The sequence below is a fragment of the Takifugu flavidus genome, chromosome 7 (genome assembly GCF_003711565.1).
Source record: "Takifugu flavidus isolate HTHZ2018 chromosome 7, ASM371156v2, whole genome shotgun sequence".
Classification (NCBI taxonomy): domain Eukaryota; kingdom Metazoa; phylum Chordata; class Actinopteri; order Tetraodontiformes; family Tetraodontidae; genus Takifugu; species Takifugu flavidus.
The window spans coordinates 1,800,016-1,826,433 of record NC_079526.1 but is presented as its reverse complement, the minus strand read 5'-3'; the positions used below and the strand labels follow the sequence as shown (position 1 = coordinate 1,826,433).

General features: G+C 45.3%; 2 protein-coding genes across 22 annotated transcripts in view; one reads left to right on the top strand and one right to left on the bottom strand.

The window, feature by feature from the left end:
* ptprfa (protein tyrosine phosphatase receptor type Fa) overlaps window positions 1-25,972 on the top strand; it is a 62,554-nt gene extending 36,582 nt beyond the window's left edge. For 11 of the 21 annotated variants that reach the window (XM_057037147.1, XM_057037154.1, XM_057037148.1 and 8 more), the window contains 22 exons: window positions 1,489-1,682; window positions 4,494-4,611; window positions 4,987-5,568; window positions 5,696-5,805; window positions 6,344-6,600; window positions 8,053-8,134; window positions 8,960-9,172; window positions 10,993-11,156; window positions 12,550-12,561; window positions 15,087-15,196; window positions 16,335-16,432; window positions 16,506-16,629; window positions 16,924-17,099; window positions 17,489-17,608; window positions 17,987-18,141; window positions 19,579-19,864; window positions 20,214-20,392; window positions 21,093-21,219; window positions 23,075-23,200; window positions 23,509-23,663; window positions 23,857-23,992; window positions 24,068-25,972. In XM_057037147.1, coding sequence (XP_056893127.1) covers window positions 1,489-1,682; window positions 4,494-4,611; window positions 4,987-5,568; window positions 5,696-5,805; window positions 6,344-6,600; window positions 8,053-8,134; window positions 8,960-9,172; window positions 10,993-11,156; window positions 12,550-12,561; window positions 15,087-15,196; window positions 16,335-16,432; window positions 16,506-16,629; window positions 16,924-17,099; window positions 17,489-17,608; window positions 17,987-18,141; window positions 19,579-19,864; window positions 20,214-20,392; window positions 21,093-21,219; window positions 23,075-23,200; window positions 23,509-23,663; window positions 23,857-23,992; window positions 24,068-24,136 — 3,593 coding nt within the window. In that variant the 3' untranslated portion in view covers window positions 24,137-25,972. The remainder of the gene's footprint in view (window positions 1-1,488; window positions 1,683-4,493; window positions 4,612-4,986; window positions 5,569-5,695; window positions 5,806-6,343; window positions 6,601-8,052; window positions 8,135-8,959; window positions 9,173-10,992; window positions 11,157-12,549; window positions 12,562-15,086; window positions 15,197-16,334; window positions 16,433-16,505; window positions 16,630-16,923; window positions 17,100-17,488; window positions 17,609-17,986; window positions 18,142-19,578; window positions 19,865-20,213; window positions 20,393-21,092; window positions 21,220-23,074; window positions 23,201-23,508; window positions 23,664-23,856; window positions 23,993-24,067) is intronic. The other 10 variants (XM_057037155.1, XM_057037149.1, XM_057037152.1 and 7 more) reach the window with 3 other exon arrangements.
* On the bottom strand, window positions 12,977-14,132 carry LOC130528147 (intraflagellar transport protein 57 homolog). Its single transcript, XM_057037163.1, has one exon. It carries the CDS (start codon window positions 14,130-14,132, stop codon window positions 12,984-12,986), a length of 1,149 nt encoding a protein of 382 aa, XP_056893143.1. The 3' UTR covers window positions 12,977-12,983.
* Window positions 25,973-26,418: the final 446 nt, after the last annotated feature.

Sequence of the window (26,418 nt, the reverse complement as noted above, 5' to 3'; positions counted from 1 at the left end):
ATACAGCAATTTTTATAACAGTACAAAAACGAAGCAGCTTGAAACTGGAGCAGATAAGCACACATTTGCTATTAAGCGTGACTATATAAGAAAAGGCTTTTTTTGCCATATATAAAGCATATGTTTGGAATATTTAATATTTACGCATATTACTATATGCATAGTTATACCATATACTATACTGACTAAATAGACGCGCTCATGTGCGTATAACACACATTTTTTAACGATAAAATGCACCAACGTCGTGGGCTGTCCCGGTGCCATCTTCATCATCACCATCACCATCACCATCATCGTCACCACCGTAAGGACAAGGAGCAGACGTATGGACAGACACCGACTCTCCCGCTTCATCCTAAAACCTACAAAACTTAGCTCGTTTTCCATTATTTTACGCACGCATCGATCCATGTGCGTACGTGTCTGCAGCGTGCGCGCGTCAAAGTGTCTTCGTGAAAGAAGAAAGTTTAACCGTCACGGAGCAAACATCACTTCCGGTGGCCTAATGTGCTTTCCATTTGACCGCAACACCATGACGTGCATTCAGTTAGGAAGTACTGTGGACACGTAAACTGAAATTTTAAATCACGCGGTTTTGTGTAGCAAAAGAATTATTGCGCTTTTTAATTTAGTTGGATTTCTACGTGCATTGAAAAATAGATCTGCAAATGGCTCGTTGCCGGTCCAGGAATAATTAGGGACCCCTGCAACACCACTTCTGTATTTTCAGAGAGGTAGCCAGAGAGCATTTAATACAATATTCCAGAATAATGATCATATGTAGTCCCTCTTCAGTGGCTGCTGTTCCCTGTCTTAGTCCTTCTGTCCTCACGTCTCCTCCTGTCAACCATGGCGCCCAGTCTTGACAATCGCAGTTCTCCTTCATTAATAGCTCGCCTCATTTATAGCTGCTCCATTAATGAATGTAAAGCCAAAGCTGGTTAGTACATTTGATTTTAAAGGCCATATATAACTATAATATTATTATAGTGGGACAATTCATGTTTCACATCTGAGTTTGCTCTTTATTTAAAGTCTTTATTCCTTTCATACATTTCAACTATTCATTTGTGTTTATAAAATGGCCCCCAAACCCCCAGAAAGTCTGTAGTTTCAATACTTAGTTGTATTTTGTTACTATTGTAACACTTCTCTTAGCACATCCCAGGCTGACTGACATTTATCTTATTTCTATTTATCATTTCTGGATTTAAAAAATATTTTCCATCTTTTCGAGTTAATAGTTTGTGCTGTGCGAAGGCAGAATCTCAAACAGGTTTCTATTAATGGGGCCATGAAGGCTATAAAAGTGTGGTGCGCCTTGCATCTTCAGCAGTTTGAGGTTTTTGACATATGTTGTGGGAGTTATAAAGTGTTTATTACAGTGGCCCTTTTTGATGCTTGAGTAGGGTTGTATCAATGGTGCAGGTATAACGGTGTTGTGTTGTGTTTTCCTGTGTTGTGCTGCGTTGTGTTGTGCTGCAGTGCCCGGAGCTCCTCCCAGGAAGGTGGAGGCAGATGTCATCAACTCCACAGCCCTCAGGGTGACCTGGAAGCCTCCTCTGAGCCTGAAGCAGCACGGTCAAATCAGAGGCTACCAGCTGGTTTACTCCAGACTGGCGAAAGGGGAGCCGCACGGACAGCCCATGATCGTGGACATCTCCTCCCCTGAAGCTCAGGTTAGTACCTATGATGTCACCACGTTATAACAACAGATGATACATTCAGCAGTATTGTTTACTAGTTTCATATGGTTGAAGACCTGGACAGAAACGTGCTCAGCGGACAACGACGGTAACGAAGGTACAAGAAAACGCAGAACCAACCAACTCTCTGCTAAAGCTGGGAGGATGTGATAAAAGTGTGAATAGAGAAGCAGCCTGAGACGGAACATTCTGTCACTCCTGTTTTAGTTTGTGCTGATCAAAAGGCAGCACTGAGCGTGGGACCTGAGCCTGCCTGAGCTGAACCCTGCTAGGGAACCAGAATGGTGAAGACGAGAGGTTGAGAGAGGAGAGACGGATGAGGTGCTGCTCCCATTCAAATGAGACACAACCTGGGGGGCCTGAGCCCACACCTGTGTGTCACTGCATCCAGCCCCTATTGCCCCCACTGAAGCAGAAACAAGGCTGGAGGATGCTCAGGTGCTGGTTTGGGTTTTGTCTCACCTCATTTGCTGTGTGAGCAGCATTCCTGTCTTATCTGTGAAGCAGGAGATGATTAAGGGCCCACATCTCAGGGCTCATCTTCAGCTTCCCCCTCATAGCTCTCACACGGTCCGTCGACCCTTTCACAAGCCTGCTGAAAAGTTCTCTTCTGTCCTCATATCTCATCTGGGAAAACTGTAGTTTTTGCTCATGACGTCTCCCTGTACCGTCTCCATGACGATGGAACTAGTCCGTTCTGAGCTCCATTATTAAGGCTATTAAGGCGTTGGAGGGTTTCGAAAATGTGGGTCTGTGTCGCCATAGCAGCGTGTGATGGAGGCAGACGGATCTTTTGGCTCTTTGGATCCCACCATACTGCACTCTTTTCCAGAAAACATCTGACACTATTCAACCAAAGCTGTTTTACTTCCAGAAAGATGATATTTCTTTAAAGCCCCCGTTTGATTTGAATGGCCAAAATTCAGCCCTCTTGTTTCCGTCCCAGCACCACGCTCTGCCCCACGGTCTGTGGACGGGCCCTTTCTTTGGCAGAGCACATCGGTAAAATTGTGAAACTTGATGCTTCTTCACGCAAACAAGGTTTGTGTGGTTTTGTGACAAATGACTTGATCTTTGGTAGAAGATCCTGAATTTTGCTGGAAGCTGTTTGCTGTGCTAGAGTCTGGACCCTTTGGTGGGTTTGTCCTCCTTCCTTCTTTACCCTTATGGAACACCCAGTGGCCTCACGGCCACTCAACCCTCAGCAACGCAGTGAGAGGGATGAACACACCAACACATTTGGCTCCTGGCAAAATGATTCTCTCCATCCTGTTGTTGCATCGCAGAAGAACTATTGAACTAGTGTAGAAGTGTGTCAGCACTTCCCAAGGCAGGTTCCTTCAAGATAACAAGCACAAATATACCTCAAAATTAAAAAGTGTTTGAGGAGACTATTTAAGCCTTTAATCACAGACGAGAGTAGGACTGTGTGTTGAATATTTCTACACTGGTCATGGTGTTACCCAGTATTCCCAGTGTTTCAGCCCCCCTGCAGCTCATCCTGTTTTATCTTTTCTTGTTACTTTCAGGAAATTTTGAATTAGAAGTCGGGGGTTTTAACCCAAAGTGCAAGTGACAGGTGTTAAGCATAAAGGTTAAACATTTAATGACACTGGAACTGCGAGGGGTTGTTAGTGGAGTTTATTAAAGGGAACTTTAGTTGAAAAATGCAAAATCACAAGTAAAAAATGCTGAAATTCCAGGATGGAGAGAAAAATTCACAATGGCTGCAAAGGCAGGAAACTGGCCTAAGGCAGGAGGGAGAGAATATGGGGGACGCGCCCAGTGACTCTCACTAGATAAAATACACAAGAGAAAGACTGGGAGACGTAGCTCTGGAGCTAGCTCACGCCAGAAGATGCAGAACTCTCTGGCTCTGGAGGGAAACCACAGCCGGTCCAATAAAGACAGCTGATATCTTCAGCGGTTCAGATGCTCCTACCTGCCTGAGGCTAACACGGAGGCTAACACTGAGCAGGACCAGCCTGGTAAAACCTGTATTGGAAGTCTTTAGAAGAGAATTGGCCAACAACACAAAATATCTCAGAGAATCAGTTCAGCATTTGGTGAATGCCTCATGTAATGTTGCTGGAGTTCATTCAACGAGAGAAGAAAGCACCAAATAAATGAGATCCTCTGCTTGATAGAGTGAAGTGTCGATGAAGCATTCTGCTCCAAGTGTCAACAGAAGCTTTTAAATGTTCTGTAAAGGTATAAAATGCTATTTAGAGTTTTAGCCGTGTGTTGCACCTTTACACTGCGGCCACAGGTGAGCCACTGGGTGTTCTCAGCAGGCTCCGTCCTCCCTGCACTCACCGACACTCACACCTCCTCCATTATCCTGCTGCCATTTTCTTTTGTCATTTGCTGCTTCATCTGTACACTAAAAAGGGATCTTCAGCCGCTGCACCGCTTCAGGAAGTTCAGGAAGCCTCAACATTCATCTGCATTTCTGCATAGATCTAAGCTGAAACATCCTCAAGGAGGGTCAAAAAGTCCCACTAAAGTGTATCACTCTTTCACCACGGGAAATGCTCCGATAACACAAACCTGTGAGTGGAAGCATGATGTGAACCTGTGTGGTTTATAAGGTCATTTTAAATGTCTCTTGCACGTTCAGACACTCAATGCGACCGTAGAAGTCACAGAGCAGAACCAGAGAGCTGATGTATCCGTAAAGAGTTTCAGTTTATTCCTCCTTGGATTTAGGGGCCTTAATACAGTAAATGCTCCAATTCAAATGAGGAAGCTGTCTGAATTTCCATTTTTTCCCCCACCATTTAGGAGGCCATAATAACAGGGCTGCTCCCGGAGACCACCTACTCCATCACAGTGGCTGCGTATACCACCAAGGGTGACGGAGCTCGCAGCAAGGCCAGGATGGCGACTACCACAGGAGCAGGTTTGTCCTCACAGGCCTGCACCCATTAATTGTAGATTAAAGATTCTCATGTTTTTCTCCATGTCCGATGACAAATAGCACATTTTCCAAAACACAACAGGCCATTTAAAACTCACCCCAAATATGTTGAAATGGTACCTCAAATACTTTATGTGGCATCTGGGACAGTTTACATACCAGTACAACCTTTTTCAGGGGAGGTAAAAAACTTTTAAATCTCTCTGGTGGGATAGCAAAAATCTCTAATCTAGTATTACAAACGGAGCTAAGCAAAGTTGAGGCGTGATTCATTTGGGCGAGTCCTGGCCTGAAGCACAGGATCTGCTCCCTAGTTATTGGTGTTTTCAGAAAAACAAACCTCCTCATGTTTTCCAGTTCCCGGTAAACCAACCATGATGATCAGCACCACCATTGGAAACACTGCCCTGATCCAGTGGCAGCCCCCCAAAGAGATGGTGGGGGAGCACCTGGGATACCAACTACAGTACAAGAGAGTAGAAGAGGAAGCTTTTTTTACCAAAGACTTCAGACACGTCGACGATCATTTTACTGTTACTGGTCTCTACAAGGGGGCGACCTACATCTTCAAACTCTGTGCCAGAAACAGAGCCGGCTGTGGGGAGGAGCACGTGAAGGAGATTAGCACCCCCGAAGACGTTCCGAGCAGCTACCCCCAGAATTTGAGTGTGACGGGCCTGAGCGCCTCCTCTACCAACCTGGCCTGGAAGCCGCCTCCTCTGGCCGAGAGGAACGGGAAGATTGTCAAGTACATAGTGGTGTATCGAGATATCAACAGCCAGCGCAACAGCACCAATAGTACCACAGAAACACAAATGACCATCCAGGGTCTGCAGCCCGACACCACCTATGACATCAGAGTCCAGGCTTTCACCAGGAAGGGGGCAGGACCGCTCAGCCCCAGTATTCAGAGCAGAACCATGGCCACCTCTGTGCCCGGTGAGGAGCTGTTCCATTATTTTAACATCACCAAAAAAAATAGTTAGCTAAAATTGATTTAAAGTTGCAAAGAGAGTGTTCAGCTTGTTTAAACATGAATTAAATTAACCTGATAATCAACCTGTAGACCTTCCTTCAGTGTTCACCAAGAACTTTGGTGTGAAGGCTGTGATGAAAACCTCTGTCCTGCTGACCTGGGAAGTGCCGGAATCCTACAAATCTCAAGTGCCTCTGAAGGTAAAGCCTGAAACAAAGGTGCCCCGACCTCAACAGGCCAGTCCAGCATGTTATTATCCGGGTGAATGAAAAGGGAGAAAACACAAATCAGTCAACAGAAACTGAACTGGATCTGTAGGCATGAAATACTATGTAGAAATAAAGTTAAAGTTAATTTTTAAAAAAGTGGATAAAATGGTGGGGTCTACAACGATCTGGTGGCAAATGGAGAGAGGAACTGCAGTCCCAATCAGCTGAGGTGAGCTGCAGGTGAGGAAGGAGGTGGGAGAGGAGGGGAAGAACAGGAAAAGCACAGGCAGCCAAAACACAAAATAGGGAATCCTAACAAACTCTTCTGGTTGGGGCTCCTTCACTCACTGGTGTCTTCTCAAACACACTCTGGGTGTGATTCTGCAGTGATTCCCCATCAGCTCCTCTTGATAAACACTCCAGCTGGTGTTTTGCCTCCATATTTATGCGATTTGAAAAGGTTTTCACTCTACATCCCAGCTCGAGACTTCAGAATTCACTCTGTATATGACGTTCATGACGGTTCCAGATCCTGTACAACCAGCACAGCGTTGAGGTTCAAGGGAACCTGGAGAGGAAGCTTATCACTCGGCTGCAGCCAGATACAGAATATTCCTTTGTACTGATGGGTCGTGGAAACAGTGCCGGCGGGCTCCAGCAGCAAGTGTCCATCCGAACAGCTCCAGACCTGCTGAAGATGAAACCAGCTGTGCACCGTCATGATGTGGAGGAGGGTGGCCACGTGACAGTCAGCCTGCCCACAGTCCCCGAGGGAGCGCCTGTAAGGTATGGGCTGTTTCTGAGACTGCTCCCAAGCAAAGGCGATATGATAAGATAATGATCATTTAAGTTTAGTGCATTCAGGCTTTTGAATTGATAATCTATTACCGGAACTGTTGCCTGAAAACTGTCAGCTTGGTTTTACCCAGTCAAATCTGTTTAAATCTGACTGATGTAATGTAGTCAGCATATGAGAGCAGTATTGAACATTTTGTATTGATGCTGAAGACAGATTGTGTCCACTGGCAGGCACCAAAATTGTGTATTCCAGTCTGTAAAGCCTAGTTGGTTCTGTAAACATGGAAACATGAATTAGAGTGTCAGCAGGACAGATTTAGGAGCTGAAGCAGCCTCATGTGGAGCAGCAGAGAGGGCAGCACCACAGCTGTGGACCAGGCTGGTGGCGCAATCCTCTGATCACCTGGGAGACGCTGCAGCCATCCAGCCAGCCGGGCGGTCTGTCTGTCCGTCCGTCGGTCAGCAGTCCCCCAGCAACACGGTCCAATCAGACTAAAATAGACCAAAGCACAGAGAAGAGACCAGCACAGATGCTCCCACAACCATTTAACTAGTGTTGGGAATGAACTTTAGTTCTATCACGGTGCTGGTGTGAGCCACAGAGGACTCGTGGGGGTGAGTCCACCCCTGGGACGGGTCTTCAGGATCATCATTCACTCTCAGGAGTCTCTATCCTCTACGGGAGAAGCTGTTGGGTCATGAAATGAAAATGATCAGCACCACATTGGTGGATGCTTGAGTTGCTGCTTGATGCCACAGCTGTAAATCATGTTGACATTAGCCTGACTGATAGAGAACAATAACAGTCAGAGACTTCTTTTTTTTCTGCCAGCAGGATCGCTCCTGGAGAGGCAGCCAGCTCTGACAGGCCCATAATCATAGGGGAACAATAACATAGTGTAGAAGTTACATTTACATGGAACGGTCAAGAACTTGTTAAAGATGCGCCATCCCAGTTATTTATAGCTAGTTAGATAAATGACAAAGCTTTCTTCGTTCCCACGGCTACAGCGTCATAATAACCACAGATAAGTGGCCAGCATAAACCCCTGCTCTGCTCCTCAGCAGCTTCCAGAAGTCAATAATCCAAGTTCAGTCTTCAGTAAAGAAAGGAACTTCTAATTAATTGAATTTTATTGTGTTTTTATTACATTTTCCAGGATTTATCCAGTAATAAGTGAGACTTTGTTGATGGAGAAATTAAAAATCTAAACCCTTGTCTTAATGAATAATGACCCAAAGCTTTGAATTAGAACCAGTGTCCTTTAAATGTCCTTCAAACATCCTTCTGGTGTTTAAAGATAAAGGAGAAGACAGGGGGCATGTTTGGATAAAATACTGTGAATATTCATCAACACAAAGGGACATTGCGATGTGGAACATTGTGCACACATATAATGTGGGTCTTTAATGCCCTTTTGTCCCTGTGTTTGAATTTAGATGGTACTACATTGTGGTTGTCCCCGACCTACTGGTGTCTCTGAGGAGATGGGAGAACCCTGAAGACATTAACATCCATGAGGTTTGTTAATAAGAAGAGTCTTTCTGGAGTTGTATTAATATTTACCTTTCAGTTGGATCTATTAAAGCACTGTCCATCCCATATTCCCTTCCTGGGGGCATACTCACAAGTACCTCCAGACCTTCTATATGTAGACTGCAGCAGCTCTGGATCCTGTGGACAAACAGGAAGTCCACCGCTGTCTCTGCGTGACTCTGTGGCCTTGTATGTTTCTAAATGCTTTGTCCAGTCAGAGACCGGGAGGCCATCATCTCCGGATGTGTGCTGGCCATGACCATGACTGTAACTTTTGCAGCATTCCATATGTACACGGAGGCTCCGTTGTCATGGCATCAGCGCACGTTGACTGTGTGACAAACAGGCCTCGAAAACTAGTAAATCCAGGTCTGTTCAGAAACGGAACTGTAACTTTAGGAGGTACCAGAATATCCTGTGTTCTCCCTTGGTTCCTCCAGCCTCACTTAATGTGTGAAGGCTCTGAAAAGGACCCCTGCCCAGAGGGAATCCTCTTCAAAGGGACACAAAAGCTGATCCAGCCATAGATGCAGGTTAGATGTGACTCCTCGTCACATAGGTGGTCTCATTGTAGAGCTCATAAACTTTCTCCAGCCTTTATCGAAGCCCATTCCCAATCTGAAGCATGTTCAGTGTTGAGAGATGTTTGCTGTTTTTTAATTCTCAACCTCCATTCAGACCATTGTTCTTCTCACCTCAGCAGAACGGAGCGCTCAGCAGGGCTATGAAGATAACTAGCTCTTGCTCTCCTGTTTTTACTGTCATGGCAATGAGCAACAGGTTTTTCTAAACCTTCCTCTCATTGTGCAGCTTCTGGAAACTGCTAGTGATAGCAGCCCTCACTCAAACACAAGACAGAACCTGGACATCCTGGACCCTTATATTGCCGCCAAGTTGGATTCTCTGCCCGCCATCTTCACGCTGGGTGATGAGAAGAAATACAACCAGTACTCCAACAGAGCTCTCCCCAGCCAGCAGCAGTACGTCTGCTTCGTTCTGGCTGAGCTCGTGGACCACGAGTCTGTAAGTTAATTGTGTATCTACAAATTATAACTGGTATATATACTGATATTCATGTAGATGTTCTAAAATGCTACTGTGGCAGCATCACAGCTGCTAAGCTGCAGGTTTCTTATCTCCCTGCTGAAGCTGCAGCTTCACTGATGAGAGTGTCACATGTGCTGTATGATCAACAACTGTGTGTTGCCAGATTACACTTCTGAAGCACTAAATCAACACCTGACTGGAAGTGGTTGACTAAAATATTCAGTATCAACAACAGAAATTTTGATCCTTTTAGGATACATTCAAATTCAGATTACAGAGTCTTTTCAACACCAAGATTAGAGATTTGTCCTATTGTCATTCAGACTCCACCACTTAGATGTCAAAAGTACAGCAACAAAAGATAAAAGGTAGATACATTTACTTTAAATGAATACACGAATTTATACACATATAGAGTTCTGTAAAAACATCCACAACACTGTCCAGGAAGCTGAACCACAGTCAAAAAAAGCCATGTAAAGGGTCCTGCTGGTCCCACTGGAGCTTTCAGGTGGTTCAACACCCGGTCACATCCCAGCTCCTAAAGCCGTACCCCTACAAAACTTCCAGGATGGGGTCCAGAAAAGGCCTCATTTTCCAGATTTTGTTCCACCCCCTCAGGTGTTCTGGAAGGTCAGCATCAACGACTACCTGCAGTGGATCAGTGGATCTGCTGGAGCAGCAGGCAACTCATTTCATCATATCGTCATCGATGTACCAGAGTTCCCTTTTTGTTCAGTTTCTCCTCAGGCTGAAACTGGACTGGGTTTATACATTTGTCTGTACAAGTGATTCACTGAGCTGTACTGCCAGAGTCATGAAGAAGTGTCAGTCCCTTGGACCAGGCACTGTTTGAAACCTTGGCCCTGGTCTTTGCACTTTAGGACCATCATTGGAACCATCATCCTCATTCCCACCACTCTATTCCTCCCTGGCTGCTGTTGTGGAGAACGTTCATAAAGGTTTCCATTCATACTGGTTGAAGGAAGCCATTGACCAGAGAGTCAACTGGACTGGTGAAACAAACTGGAGCCTGTTTGCGTCTCATCGGAGAGCTTTCTGAGCTCTGACCAGCTTGGTGGGGTTGAGATTGTTTCCTCCGATACTGGATGAAAGTGCTGAACGGCCCAGATGAGAGTGGAAGGTTTCACCAGGTGCGAGTGCTTTACCTGTTTGAGGACAAAACTCAGTGTTGCAAAGCTGCTCTCAAAAGAGGTCCATTTCTTCCATGCCGTGCTGATGCACAGATGCCCCCCCCCCCTTCCCCGGGATTGCACTGATACACGACACACGCCCTCATCTCATTAAAACATGTTTGACAAGGATCTGATCACAGAGGAGATTAAACAAGATCATGCAAGATTAAGAACAAATTGTCAATTCCAGAGTTTTTTAGGAAAACTTCCTCATTTCTATCTGATAATTTGACACTGGAACATTTGACAGGATGTTAGGACTCTTTAAACAGCGGGTGCAGAGAAGAGATGGAAATCAGGGAGGGTCAAACAACCACCCTTCATGTGCCATCCTGGAGGGAGTGACCTTTAACCTGAGATGCAGGTGAAGATCCTATCCTCATGTATTGAGGCAGGTGCTTATTGAGGTTGTTTGGGCTCTCTACTGTGCAGCTTCTTCATTGCACTGGACCACATACAGGACAATGCTCTTATTCAGCCTGCGTCTTTAGATCTGTTTTGTCTGATCCAAATATTCAGTGAATATTCCTCAAATGAAGGTAGAGAAGTCATTTAGGAACACAATGAGATTTGAATGATTGCTCCTCTTGTCATCCTCAGCAGCGGACGTTTGCAGCAAGTCCCTTCTCTGATCCCGTGAAGGTGAGGCTCTACAGTGGGGTCAGCAGACAGGCTGAGGAGCCAGAGATGCTCTGGGTCATGGGCCCAGTGCTGGCTGTTGTTCTCATCATCATCATAGTCATCGCTATTCTTCTGTTCAAGAGGTGAGTCTTGTGGAAAATCTACTGCTGGTAAAAGATTAATCTTTACCTGTATAAATGAGAAGTGAATAAAAGTGTGTCGTGAAGGTTGCTGAATGGTTGTTAGTTGGAAATATGGGGACTTATACCTGACACTTATACCTCCATACATGATTTAGGGGGTGACTTGTGTGGTTTCTTTGAAAAAAAGCCTAGTTTTATTTAGGTTAGCGCCTCGCAAGAAGGTCAAAGAATCCCCAGGGGGTCGGCCGGCTTTCTGTGAGGAGTTTGCAGGTTCTGTCCAAAGATGTGTATTTGGGGATAAACAGTGACATGAGGAGTTGAGTAACTGTTGAGACTTTGTTGAGGATGTGGGTGCTGAGAACGTTCAGAGTAAAGATCCGTCAAGGCTGAGGTCTCTAGGTGGAGCCAGAAGGGTGGTGTGAGAAATCCAGCTGTTCCATGCTAAGAGCTAGTTTCTGTTGCCGCTATTGACTCAAAAATCTTGAGCTTCTGAATCACTGGAATCGTTTTCTCTCCCCTTTCAAACATGTCTTCAGCATAAATATACAGTGATCTGCAAAGACTTGAAGCATTCCCTTTATGTACCGGTATATTAAGAAAATAAACTTTCATTTTAATGTACAATTTCATAATAACAGAAAAGCAAAAGGCCCCTCAGCAGAAGTTTGGCCCCTAGTAGCGCCCCCTGTCGGTGGCCAGCAGCGCCCCCAAGCAGTGCCCAGCAGCGCCCCCTTGTGGCCAGTATCACTGCTTGTAAAGGCTTCTGTGGCAGCCAACAGTCTTTCAGGTCTTGTTGGAGGGATTTTGCTGGACTTCTGCTGGATGTGGTGGTGAGGATGCAGGGGAGGTTTTCTTCTCATGAAGGTCCTATTTGTGAAGGTCTGTCTTCTTACAGTCTTCTCCTGTGGTGGACGTCCACCATTTTCATCTTCAGGGTTCTAGACGGCTGCTGGGAGGATTGTTGGGTCTTAATCAAGCTTTGAAATTAACATCAGCTGACCTTTGACCCATGACCCTAACAGGCTGATGAAGGTCTGATGCTTCTAATATCTGAGGGCTCAGATCTCCATATCTCAGTTCTCATTCTTTCCACTTTTTCACTTTAAATGGTACGAATAAATAAATATTATGCTTATGTGGCTTGAAATATTAAAGTGAGTGTTTTCTGTTTATCTTTATGTCTTTTGGAGATCATTTCACCCTCCCCGTTGCTGAACTGTAACTTGCCTTTTCACCAGGGTGCCCTAACCTTTGCAGGTCACCAGACAAATGTCAAGTTAAAAATAGACAACAATCAATTAGACAACAGTTATATAGACAACAGTTGTGGATGAATTCATATTCTCTGTCTGTCCTCTTCTGTTGTCTGTCTGCCTCGATTCTGGGGATGCAGCAAACAAGAAAGGTGAGTGTTTCCTTCTAACGCAGCCTCACTTCCATCTACAGATGGCAGCCCAGTTACCCCCTTCCCCCCTGGTTTGGGGGGGGGGGGCATCATAAATAGCTTATTATGTAGTTAATGTAGTCAATGAAAAGCCTCTGTGGCCCCGAGGCCCTTTAGCAGGCTGGCCCACACATGTGGGCCCTAGTGATGAGTTGATGGTTCAGAACCAGAGGCGGTCATACTTAATAATATAAAAGTAGGTCAGATGAAGAAGAAGGCTCAACACCTTTCAAACTTAAAATCACTTCTTAAAAACACAGCCAATGCAAAGGTTTAAAACCGGTCTGAAGATCTTGCCTTCTGGTCCTCATCAGGCCAGAAAGACGGTTGTTCCAATCATCTATGCGACTGAAGATAAAAGCAGCTCCGTGTTTGGAGGCTCCTCAGATCATGTCGGGCTTCTCCTTTAGTGTGGCCTGCAGCAGCAAGTGCTGAACGATGCCGATCTTCTCATCCATCTGCACCACTTCCTGCCTAAGCCTGGTCAAACTGCACCTGATCCTCGCCACCGGCGCTCCATCAGTCATGTTTCTGACATCTATCTCCTGTTTGATCTTCATCACCTCATCACTGATCTCTGTCAGCTCTTGCCTCTTCTCCATCACTCTTGCATTGGCCTGTTCGTAGCGCTCTTGTTCCTCATGGAGTCTGGCCTGGACGCTGAGGTACTCCTGGATCAGCGGCTCCAGCTTTTGACTGATGTATTTCTTTTTGCTGCTGAACTTCTCCAGAGCTTTACTGGTGTCCTCCTGCTGCCTAGCCAAGTACCTCTTGGAATCTTCCATCAGACACTTGATTTGGTCATTGTGCTGATGCATCTGATCCAAGTAGATTCTCCACTGCTTTTTGTCTGACCTGGTAGTGACGTTAAGTTGCGTCAGGCCTCGTTCGACCTCCAGATTCCACTCGGCTGCATCAACCGAAGACTCCGAGATGTCACCTGCTGTGGTGGATGGTTGTGGTTCAGGGTGGGTGCTTTGTAGGTTCACAGTGTCCAGCACATCATCATCTTCAGTGGGCTGAATGGCCTCAACCTTGCTGAGTGTGAGCGCAGCATCATCCTCTACCACCGCCTCTACCTCTGGGCTCTCTGCTGGATATTTTGGTCTCCTAAAAGCAAAACCGGTCCTTTTCAGTGCCTCACCAGCCAGTCGGTCCAACACGAAGCAAACATGTACCCCAGAACCAGACTTCAGTTTGGAGGGAGGGAAATCCACTTGAACACCAAAAGCCTGAAGCTCTGCCAGGATGTTGAACGCGATGGCGTTGGGTTCGTCGTGCTTCAGGGGTTGAGGGAATGGCCGTCCTGCCTTGTTGATGAGCCAGGCTGCAATGATGGCGAACAAGTAGAACTGCTTTGACAGGACGTGACAACTGGAGCCGAAGTAATGTCTTGACAAATTCCTGATGTGTTTAGCCAGAACCTTCTCATAATCTAACAACTTCAGCTTCTCCAGCAGACCTTCCATCAGGGCAAACACACAATAATCGGCCCCGGGGCCGCGGTCATCAGGCCGTCTTCCATCTGCCATCCTGTGTCTCTCACAGCTTCCAGCAACACCAAGATGCTTCTGAACAGCACTCAGTGAACAGGCCACATCCGGATTGGTCTCGTCAGTCGTTTCTCAACCTGGTTTTCCATTTAAATGAGAACATCACTATATACCTTTAGATCAAAGAGCTGTTGAGACTTTTAGGATCAAGGAGGTGATCTAACTTTTATGTTTAAAGACTAGTTCTGACGTTTAGGATCAAAGCGCTTAAAATGTCAAAAATGTGGGGGAGACACACTAATGCAACGTGAATTTCTTCACCTTTTTCGGCTTCTCTCCTTGTTTGATCATTCTTCTTCCCGCTCCTCTCTCCCTGAACTTCGACCTTGATGTTTGTGTTGTTTTTTCTAAAGCTCCAGTTTTCAGTTTCTTCAGCTCTTCTTTTTGCTTTTTGTCTCCTTCGAGGTTTGGCAGTTTGCTCAGTCATCCCAGCACGGTGGGAATGACAGGAGCTCCCAGCTCGTCGCACAATAAAAATAAAGCTAAGATAACAAGCAATTCATAGAATAAATCAGGAACATCAAATAAGATATTCAAGAACAGCTGGTTCTTTATCTGTAGCTCTTCCTCTGTCTGTTCCTTCAGCTGTTCCCTCTTCCTCTGCGTTTTGTAATGACCTCTGTCTCTTCACCCTCTTTTAAAGACACAGCAGTGGACAGGCCAGATTAAAAGATTTAAAAACCATTTTTCACGGGATCTGACTCATTATTATTGTCTATTCTTCTTGAGATTTATTAACTATAAATGAAGGTCAATCTGCTATTTCTATTTCTATATTTAAATACATGTGAAACAAAATGTAGTTATTCTTTGTTGATTTAAACAACTAACTCGTGCTGGGCTGCTGCCATGCTTATAACATGTCTATAACAGAATATCCCGTTGGAGGTTTCACCATGTTGAGTCTCATCAGCATCTTCTGTTGTCTCGAAGGAAACGAACGTGTCCAGCCAAGGACGAGCACATGGTGGAGGCCAAAGACTCTCTGCTGGCCCACTGCTCAGACCCTGTAGAGATGAGGAGGCTCAACTATCAGACGCCAGGCATGGACACACACGCACACACACACACACACCAGACATACACATCAACACCACACCACACACACACCACGCACACACTTTCTAACAGTTTGTAGTTATAACATGCTTTTGAAACACCTCAATTCAGTGTCTGAGTTACTGTGAAGGTGTAAATTGACTATTGGAAGTGACTAGAAAAGTGTGTTTTTCTGCACAGAATAGTAGTACACAGAGTAGTAGTACACAGAGTAGTAGTACACAGAGTAGTAGTACACAGAGTAGTAGTACACAGAGTGGTAGTACACAGAGTAGTAGGACACAGAGTAGTAGTACACAGAGTGGTAGTACACAGAGTGGTACTACACAGAGTGGTAGTACACAGAGTAGTAGTACACAGAGTAGTAGTACACAGAGTGGTAGTACACAGAGTAGTAGGACACAGAGTAGTAGTACACAGAGAAGTAGTACACAGAGTAGTAGGACACAGAGAAGTAGTACACAGAGAAGTAGTACACAGAGTAGTAGGACACAGAGTAGTAGTACACAGAGTGGTAGTACACAGAGTAGTAGGACACAGAGTAGTAGTACACAGAGTGGTAGTACACAGAGTGGAAGTACACAGAGTAGTAGGACACAGAGTAGTAGTACACAGAGAAGTAGTACACAGAGTAGTAGTACAGAGAGTAGTAGTACAGAGAGTGTGGCTCATGGGTTCCAGGACACATCAGGGGATCTTTTATTTAAGGGAACAGGTTGACTCCTCTCAGCACGTGTCCTGGAGGGACAGACTGTGAGTCTGGGTCCATGTCCTGCTTCCCTGTCTTGTCTCCTGACTGGCCCCAGCTCTGGCTGCTTTCCTCTCACAGGTCCTCAGCTGTCCCAACCTTCAAAGTCAGTTTGGAGTGATTGTGCATGTCCTATTCTTTGTGCTGTATTTTCTAGGTTGTCCTCATTTTCAGCGCTCCCAACGACTCTTCCAATTAGGGACAAAAGTCAGGTTGGGGAACAAGTTCTCCAGCCGTGAATAACTTCACCTTTATGGTCTTTACTATGGTCACCCTACACCTTATGTGACAGTGGTGCCGAGCATGTTAACAAAGAGCTCCACTGTTGAAAAATCATCTACTAGCCTTCAAATTTAGTGTGTGTGTGTCTTTAGGGATGAGGGAACATCCTCCCATTGCAGTGTGTGACCTGGCAGACCACATAGACAAACTCAAAGCCAATGAAAATCTGCGCTTCTCTCAGGAGTACGAGGTACGAGCTCTGTGGGATATCCCACACTTAGTTGTGCATGGATCTCATACAGTCTCTATTTTGTGTCTGTCAGTCCATCGATCCAGGACAACAGTTCACCTGGGAACACTCAAATTTGGAGATCAACAAGCCAAAGAACCGCTACGCAAACGTTATCGCCTACGACCACTCCAGAGTCATCCTGTCCACCATGGACGGTGAGTGACAGTCAGACAGACAGACAACACCCGTACAGGGAACCTGAAGCATGGAGACTGTTGCTCAGTCTGGATGCTCCAAAGATGCAAAGGTGGTGGTGAAGGTCCAAATGTCCCAGGGTCCTTCAGCCAGACACTGACCCCAGGCTGCGCCCACACCTCAGTGGTGTTTTAGAAATACAGTTTTCCCATTTAAATTCAGATTTATGTCTTTGGTTATTAATTATAAATAATGCTCACTGATATTTGGCCAAGTCTGAACTGGTCTTTTTCAACTTCCCTCCCCTCCTGCAGGAATCCCTGGCAGCGACTACATCAACGCCAACTATATAGACGGCTACAGGAAGCAAAATGCCTATATTGCTACACAGGGGCCCCTGTCGGAGACCCTGAGTGATTTCTGGAGGATGGTGTGGGAGCAGAGGACCTGCACCATCGTGATGATGACCAGGCTGGAGGAGAAGTCGCGGGTCAGTCTGGAGACCAGGGCGCGCCATTCCTGGTGCTCTTGTTGTTTAAACTGAATCCAGAAAAGATGGTCCTGTTGTCATCTTGATCCAATCCACTTAACGCAGGAGAACGTTAGCATCAGATGGCTTTGATTTGATCAAGCTGTTGACTTTGTGACTTAGACTACAGTGTTAAAGTATATACGTATATGTGAGGTCGATGGTTTAGTATATGCGTACGTCATAGATGGAGTTTCAGAGTTGTGATCATAAAGAGGCGCTTTATGAACGATAAATGCTAAACAAGAATCAAACATTCCATAGCCAAGCAGATTTTAACAGCGTGGAGAGGTAAACAGCTTTGGATGTTCTCAGTAACAATCAGAACTCCCACCGTTGGTTTGAAACAGGTGAAGTGTGACCAGTACTGGCCAGGACGAGGAACCGAGACGTATGGGATGTTTCAGGTGGCGATGCTGGATACTGTGGAGCTGGCTACCTACACAATACGCACATTTGCTCTGTATAAGGTAACTATGAGGATTAGAATGGAAAAAAATCTGTAGCTTAAGTAAGGAAATGAAGCAAGAAAGAGTTGTTTTTAAACATATAAGAACACCTACAATAACATGTGATGAGGGTTGTGAACATTGCCCCCCCCCCCATCCTGCCTCTCTCTATGTCTCTGTTACTCTACAGTAAAAGATTAAGCCTGTGAATTGTTATAGAGAAGAGAGAACAATTGCTGTTTTTACGGATAAAGATTGCATTTATGTAAAGTAAATTCACATTTTGTGTCATTTCCAGATGTAAAATTAATCACAAAAATCGATCTGATAACTGAATCCAAGTATATGAATAGAAATGTTCCATTATTCATTCATTTCTCTTATGCTTTGTTCTAAAAGAACGGCTCCAGTGAGAAGAGAGAGGTTCGACACTTCCAGTTTATTGCCTGGCCTGATCATGGCGTGCCTGAGTATCCCACCCCGACACTGGCCTTTCTACGCCGGGTCAAGGCCTGTCATCCTCCAGACAGTGGACCCATGGTGGTCCACTGCAGGTAAAAGACTTGGTGGCCCTCGAGCTGTAGAAGTGTTCGTGGCTGAGCGGCTCAACCACTGATTTTACACTTTTAATCTGAAAATGCGCTAATGTCCACTGTTGTTAGCATGTATTTAACCAGATCATTAGTGCATGTTTGGACATTTGAGCTGTGCTTCAGTCCACGACTGACATAGCTCTGTCCATCACAACGTTAGATAGGCTCTCAGTGGTGGCACGGCCCAATCTGCAGCAGCTCAGGACAGAACCTCCATCAGGTCTCCAATTTCATTCTGCAGTTAGTTGTATAAAGATTAAAAAAAGAGATATTCTATTCTTTTCACTTCCCAGATGAAGTCCTTTTATTCGCTTTTTTGTTATCTATGTGTGCTGGGGTGTTTTTTTTCACTTGACTGAGGTTTTTCCTGCACATTTGTCACACTGATATGTTTCAGAGGATCAGACAGACCTGTTGAATGATGAAGTCACTTAAATAGAACCTGTCTCACAAGATAATTTGAGGTAAAAGTTCTCAGAAAGTAACTTTATGCTGCACTCTAAAGGAGTTCAACAGCAGGTGAGGCACGTGTCAATCACAACAGTGTTATGATGAGGTGGGATGGAGGAAACCAAAGCGCATCAATGGTCCATAAAAGGACCTCAGAACAACATCTGCAGACATCCTGGCCTGAGGTAAGGTCTGGCCAGCCTCTGCCTGCCTGAAAGGTTGTGGGGTGAAACCCCAACAGAACACAGAGGCGTCTCGGATCTGACACGTGCTACGTCGAGCACATACGTCGAGCACAGTAGCAGCATGGAGCAATCAAGAGCGACCAGGTAATAGGGCGGGGCCAAAATACCTGGCCTAATCAGGAGACAGGGTCATGTGACAGATCAGCTGATCATACATCACATGTGTTGTGGATCTAAACTAAAACACTAGTTAAGCATTTAAAATAAAAACCTAAAATATAGAAGAAGCAGGTTGAATAAGTCTGATCTAATGTGATCAACATATGAGAAGAAACAGGAGAACCCCTTAAATCCACACACCAATCTGTTTCTGTGGTGTCATGAATGAGGTTATTATGGTCCAGAAGCTGAGGTCATGATGAGTGCTCATCAATGAGAGGAGAGAGTTGAGGAAAATGGCTAAAATTGTGATCATCTGCAGCAGCAAGGTCACTCCCAGAGAGTCCAGTACTGGTACCGGTGTCGCTGGTGGCTGTGAAGGTCAGTTACTGCGACACCATGAACAACCTGAACAATCCAAGTTCCAGGTCAGGCTTTAGAAGTCATGTAGGTCTGGCACCTGTTTCACATCTGTGATGGCTTTTATTACTTTTTCCTTTTGGCTTTAAGGAAACTTTAGGAAGTGCGATGCTGTTTTTTTTTCACACAAAGGCACATAAAGTTAAAGGAAAGAAACGGAAATCTTTGTTCTCCTGTGTGTCAGTGCCGGCGTGGGTCGGACCGGCTGCTTCATCGTGATCTACTCGATGTTGGAGAGGATGAAACATGAGAAGTCAGTGGACATTTACGGTCACGTGACCTGCATGCGTGCTCAGAGGAACTACATGGTGCAGACAGAGGATCAGTACGTCTTCATCCACGAAGCCCTTTCTGAGGCTGCAACATGTGGCAACACAGAGGTCCCGGCCAGAAACTTGTACGGACACATCCAGAAGCTCACCTTGATCCCTCCAGGAGAAACAGCCACCACCATAGAGCTGGAGTTTAAGGTAGGTTTCACCTGTGCCTGGTTCCAGGCCAAGGTGACGTAGCACCATTTAATAATCTGTAAAAGATCCTCTAGTGATGTTGGTGTCTGCCTCTGTGTGCTAGAGAAAAGAGCCAAAAGGCAAATGTAAATAGATGAGAGGATAATATCCAAAATGAAAAACCTTTCTGGGAAAACTGTAAGTAGGCCAGCTGAGGGGGGATCCCCCAAATGCAGGATGCCTGCTGTGTGTAGCTAAGATAGATGTTTGCTGGTTAGCATCAGCATGTTTTTAGTCAACCTTATAGGTGAGAGACTTAAGGAGAGTCAGACTGGTGTCTCCGGAACCAAGTGTTGGTGTGTCTCTGCAGAAACTGGCCAGTTCCAAAGCACATACCTCAAGATTCATCAGTGCCAACCTGCAATGTAATAAGTTTAAAAACCGCTTGGTGAACATCATGCCCTTTGAGTCCACGCGAGTGTGTCTGCAGCCCATCAGAGGAGTGGAAGGATCCGACTACATCAATGCCAGTTTCATTGATGGTTACAGGTGAGCAAGAACAGACACAAAGAGGCTTTTAAGAGTGAAGCCGAACCTTCTGTGATTGACAGCATTGAATTACTAGCTGACATTCACAATATCTCTTCTAAACAGCCTTTTTATTGTGGCAGTGATAAAGACAAAATGGTCATTCGTTGCTACCTGCCTGCTGTGGAGCTTGGACACTGATCTTCTAGCATGTGGCTCCTGTATATTCTGCTAGTCATTCTGCTAGTCTGCTAGTTTAAACAGATTGAGATTAAGTAATGGCAGACAACCTAATAAATGGTGTTATTTGTGTGAGTGTATGTTTATAGCTGCAGTGATCATAACTACCTATTCCAGCAGAAAGATTTTGTCTCTGGGAATTCTGCAAATTCCTCTGGATCAGGTGTTGAATATTAGTTACCTCGAGGTTGCGCATTTGCAGAATACAAACTAAAAAAGTTAGTGTCGATACGATGGCGTCATTTTTCTGATGTTTGCTGCTATACCCCCACCTGGTGTCCATGTGTAGTACTGCAGGCCCAGCACCTGATTCAGCAGCAGTTTACGCTGCAGTTACAGTTACAGCCTCTTTTGAAGGAAAATTCTTAAATGTGTCCTTAAATAACAGTTGGAAATGTGAATAATTAAAGCTAAAAGCTTCATTTAGAAAATGGTGACTGGTCAATAGTGCCTGACATTGTGGTTTCAATGTAAATATCAGGCAGCAGAAAGCGTACATAGCCAGCCAGGGGCCACTAGCAGAGACCACCGAGGACTTCTGGCGGATGCTGTGGGAACACAACTCCACCATTGTGGTCATGCTCACCAAACTTCGCGAGATGGGGCGGGTAAAACACACCCACCACTGTCACCACTGTCTCACTGTTCACTGTCACCACTGTTGTCACGGTCACCACTGTCACCGTTGTCCACCACTGTCTCATTCTCACCCCTGTCACCACTGTCTCACTGTCACCACTGTCTCGCTCTCACCACTGTCACCACTGTCTCACTCTCGCCCCTGTCACCACTGTCACCACTGTCACTATGTCACCACTGTCACCACTGTCTCACTCTCACCCCTGTCACCACTGTCTCACTGTCACCACTGTCTCACTGTCACCACTGTCTCACTGCCACCACTGTCACCACTGTCTCGCTGTCACCAGTGTCTCATTGTCTCACCGTCACCACTGTTGTCACGGCCACCACTGTCACCCCTGTCTCACTTTCACCACTGTCACCACTGTCTCACTGTCACCACTGTCTCACTGCCACCATTGTCTCACTTTCACCACTGTCACCACTGTCTCACTGTCACCACTGTCACCACTGTCACCACTGTCTCACTGTCACCACTGTCACCACTGTCTCAGTGTCACCACTGTCATCACTGTCACCACTGTCATCACTGTCACCACTGTCTCACTGTCACCACTGTCACCACTGTCACCACTGTTTCACTGTCACCACTGTCGTCACTGTCTCAGTGTCACCACTGTCATCACTGTCATCACTGTCTCAGTGTCACCACTGTCTCATTGTCATCACTGTCATCACTGTCACCACTGTCTCACTATCACCACTGTCACCATTGTCTCACTGTCACCACTGTCACCACTGCCTAACTGTCACCACTGTCTCACTGTCACCACTGTCTCAGTGTCACCACTGTCATCACTGTCACCACTGTCACCACTGTCATCACTGTCACCACTGTCACCACTGTCACCACTGTCATCACTGTCACCACTGTCATCACTGTCATCACTGTCACCACTGTCATCACTGTCACCACTGTCACCACTGTCACCACTGTCATCACTGTCATCACTGTCACCATTGTCTTACTGTCTCACTGTCACCACTGTCTCAGTGTCACCACTGTCACCACTGTCTCACTGTCACCACTGTCTCAGTGTCACCACTGCCTAACTGTCACCACATGTTGTGTCATATGTGAAGTATCAGTTTCCAAAGATAACAATTTATAAATTTTTGCTACCACATATAAAGTTGCAACCATTCATGAGAATGTGTTTCTTTCATTTTAAGGTTTAAACTTTAAGGTAAAACCAGAGAGTTACTTCAATAGTTACATGCATTTATTTATTCTAAATTTGAAAAGACCAGTAATCTTTCGAGATCTGCTCCTCGTAGTCTCTTCACGTGAGGCTACTTCCTCTCAGTCACCGAGGTAGTTTTCTTTGACTGTGTTTCAGTCCAGTTGACAAAGAAAACTACCTTGGATAACGATGACCTGGATGATTGAGGTTTCTCTCATTAACAAAAGTAAAGAAGGCTACCTGCATTTTATCAGTCCTATTACCAAATGAAGAACAGAAGCCATCTTTGGAAGTATTAGCTCAGTGATTAGGGATTAGCAACAGCAGCAGGAACAGCAGGAGGAACAGCATCAAGAATAACAGCAGGAACAGCTGCAGGAGCCGCAGCAGAAAGAGCACATGGACCAGCAGCAGGAACAATAGCAGGAGAAGCAGGAGGGAGAAGATTTGTTGATTTGACTGTTTCAGTAGTGCTGTCTCTGTCATTGCAACCATACATTCCATGTGTGGATCACATACATCTCTGACCTCAGCCTTCCTTAGACATTTTCTCCCAAACCTTAATCCCAAGTGTTCGGGTGTGTTCCATGCCTGTGGACTTTGATTGATTGGGACTTGTTTTTTCTGTGTTCTGTAGGAAAAGTGTCATCAGTACTGGCCTGCTGAGCGTTCTGCACGTTACCAGTACTTTGTTGTGGACCCCATGGCTGAGTACAATATGCCTCAGTACATCTTGAGGGAGTTCAAGGTCACAGATGCCAGGGTATGTCCTTCTTGGTCTGGTCTGGCCACCATGTGCCACCAGGGCAACGTTCAGGCTCCACTTACTCAGGACAAAAGCTGGTGGAGTGGGATTTACTAACTTTTATTTGCTTGATCTGAAAGATCTGGAATTAAAATTAGAAGCACCTTTGGGGGGAAAAGTAAAAAACAAAATAGAGATTTCAGTTTGACTCATCTTAACAGGAAGCATCTTTACATATCAATGTATTATATCAGCCGCTACATTTAAAAAAGACAAGACTGTGGTCTGTGATAATGATTCTGTCTGTCTGTTCTGGTCTTCATCAGGACGGTCAGTCGAGGACTATCCGCCAGTTCCAGTTCACTGATTGGCCAGAACAAGGAGTGCCAAAAACTGGGGAGGGTTTTATTGACTTTATTGGACAAGTCCATAAAACAAAGGAACAGTTTGGACAAGATGGACCCATCAGCGTGCACTGCAGGTGCCCCAGATGTCTGAGCTAGTTTTGTCTGCCTGTCTGTCCTGTTCTGGCATGTGTGGGTGCCAAACATCATTCTGATATTATCTTCTACTTAGTGTCCTGTTGTTCTCGAAATCCCTCAGTGATTGGTGTTTAATGGGTGTATTGGGTCTTTGCTGGTGTTTACTGGGTGTTTACTGTGTGTGTCTCCCAGTGCTGGTGTTGGGCGGACTGGTATCTTCATCGCTCTGAGCATCGTTTTAGAGAGGATGAGATTCGAGGGTGTGGTCGACCTCTTCCAAACTGTCAAATTACTCCGAACTCAGAGGCCAGCCATGGTGCAGACAGAGGTGAGAAACGCTGCAGAGAAAGGGGACTTTTTGAGGTCTATATTTACTGATTTTGGTCGTTGTTGTTGTTTTCAGGACCAGTACCAGCTGTGCTACCGATCCGCTCTGGAGTACCTGGGAAGCTTTGATCACTATGCAACATAATCTGACCCAGAAAGGCCCCCAAGAAGAGTTCAGGTACCCCCTGAATCCTGTCCACTCAGCTTCATCCTTCGGTGATGAGGAGACGACTGGAGACAGCGCTGGGGACTGGGAGTTAACCAGTGCAGAGGCCGTGGAGAGCTGGTCCCGCGCTGGTGCTGTGACGCTGCTACCTGTCTCATATTAGACCAGGTCCTGCCTCGTTCACAGTCCCTGACTGGACGAACTGTCGCCCCCTGGCTTCTGCCTCCTCTGAATAGCAAAAAAAACGTTTCTCTTATTTGTATCTATAACACATTACTATCTTGTTCTGAATATTTAAACTTTATTTTGGTTATTATATGCCGTGCGTCTTTAGTGACCATCTTTAAATGAGAATTTCTTTGATTGGTGATCCTGTTAATGGAGAGTTTACTCACAGCTGCTAATTAGTATATTTTGGTCCACAGATATTCTAATTTCAGTTTGTCTTAAATGATTCTCAGGGGTGCTGTAGAAACGATCGTGGGTGTTATTCCCAATGGGAAAAGGGATGTAGCAATAAAACGTTGCTAACACTGGGTAGCCATGGTGTGCTCCGCACTGCAACAGTTTTGTTTGACAGCAATTTAGAAGAATATCTGGATGAGTTAAGCAGAACATCCTCTGAGGTTAAACATGTGTCATATGCTAAATATGACACTGATTTGAACGCATCCTTTATGTCTTGAACACTCACCAGAAGCACAAATTGGTTCTGTGACCAGTGCAGCTCCTCCCTGCCTGCAGGCAACATGAGGAGCATAATGAGGTTAAAGTGCTTGACATGAGACGACTTTATTGTTTGAAATGTTCAACCCTACTTAAGTTTCCACCTGCACGTTAAAAGCATTTAAAACATTGTCGTTTGTTCCATTTTCCTCTGCGTCTTGTTCACGGGGGCAGCTGAGAGGCCCAGCTCATTGACCTCCTCGACCTCCTCCATCCCAGAAGTGTCCAGTATCTGAGGTTACTGAGGAGAACACAAGCTAAAACATTTGGTTTTAGTTGGAATTTGGTGAAGCCTGAAAATCTCACCAGATTTCCAGTTTAAGTGAAAAAGTGAGACTGATCTTCTGCCGAGAGAAAAGCTGAAAAATAACTGCTGATGCTCCCGTGTCAGTTTGCACCGGCCACAGCATCTAGCGTTACTACTGACCGAGAGGCTGAATCATGAGCCTAAACGCTCCTCAGAGGTCATAATGGGATGTTAAATGAAATATTGTTTGTGTGTCATTCCAAGAGTTTTCATGGACGAGGCATCTTGGGGAATACGCTCAAAATGGGTCATGACGTCCTCTTGTCTGTCTCCTGTGATGAGGACAATACAACAAATGTCCTTCATTAGCTCCTTCTGCAGGTTTCCTGAATAGTTCCGTTTACATCACCTCTAGGTTGTGACATGCTGCCAAATGTGTGTAATGCAGGGTTTTCATACAAAAACTGAAGTTGAGCTGTTACTCAAGAAATGCTCCGTACTATGCATTTAATATTATATTTTAACATTCATTGTGTAGCTTGAGTACTCATATTCATCTTATTCAACATTGTTGTCAGAACATCATGTGTTGTGATGCACACGAGGTGACTGACAGCGTGCAGGGACGTGAACATGGACCTACAGCAGCCGTATGACTGAGAGCAGCGTCCGTCTTCTGGAGGTCCTGAGGCAGATCTACGTATATGAACAGGGAGGATATAACACTGAATAATACTGTAAGAGACTAATTATACAGTAATTGGTCTGGGGTTTTTTATCTGTTAACAGCTGAAAACAAATGTATTGAACACCTGGATGTTAATAAAGTTGATTAACTGAGACGTTGGTATAAAAGTGATGCATTTCTTTTCCGTATCAGGACTCCTTGGTGTTGCTGGATGACCCTGAACCACCTGGGTCACCTTTACCACTCTTGAAGGGTTGAAGCAGCCCTCCTCTCTATGACAACATGGCAGAAGCATAAACCCTTCTGCCAGATGAGGCTGAGAGATCTGTGCTCTGAGATTCGTGGCATGACTGGCTGGCTTTCCTTAAGTAGAGCAACTGATTCTTCAACCCCTGAGTCTTGTTGGAGGCTCTGACAGATGAGAAGGGAGAGATTGTTATAATTATTAATCATTTCAAGAACACAACATTAACAAGCTGGAATGTATTAAAGAAATGCAGGTTACCAGCCTAGCAATGTCCCTTTAAACAGCCTGTTTAAACAGCCTAGCCTGTGGAACATCTTTATATACAAAAGAATAATAAGCAGCCTTACAGAGGA

What these genes read in the sequence shown, in the direction of transcription:
- LOC130528147 (XM_057037163.1), bottom strand. Translation starts at nt 14,132, where the DNA reads ATGGCAGATGGAAGACGGCCTGATGACCGCGGCCCCGGGGCCGATTAT.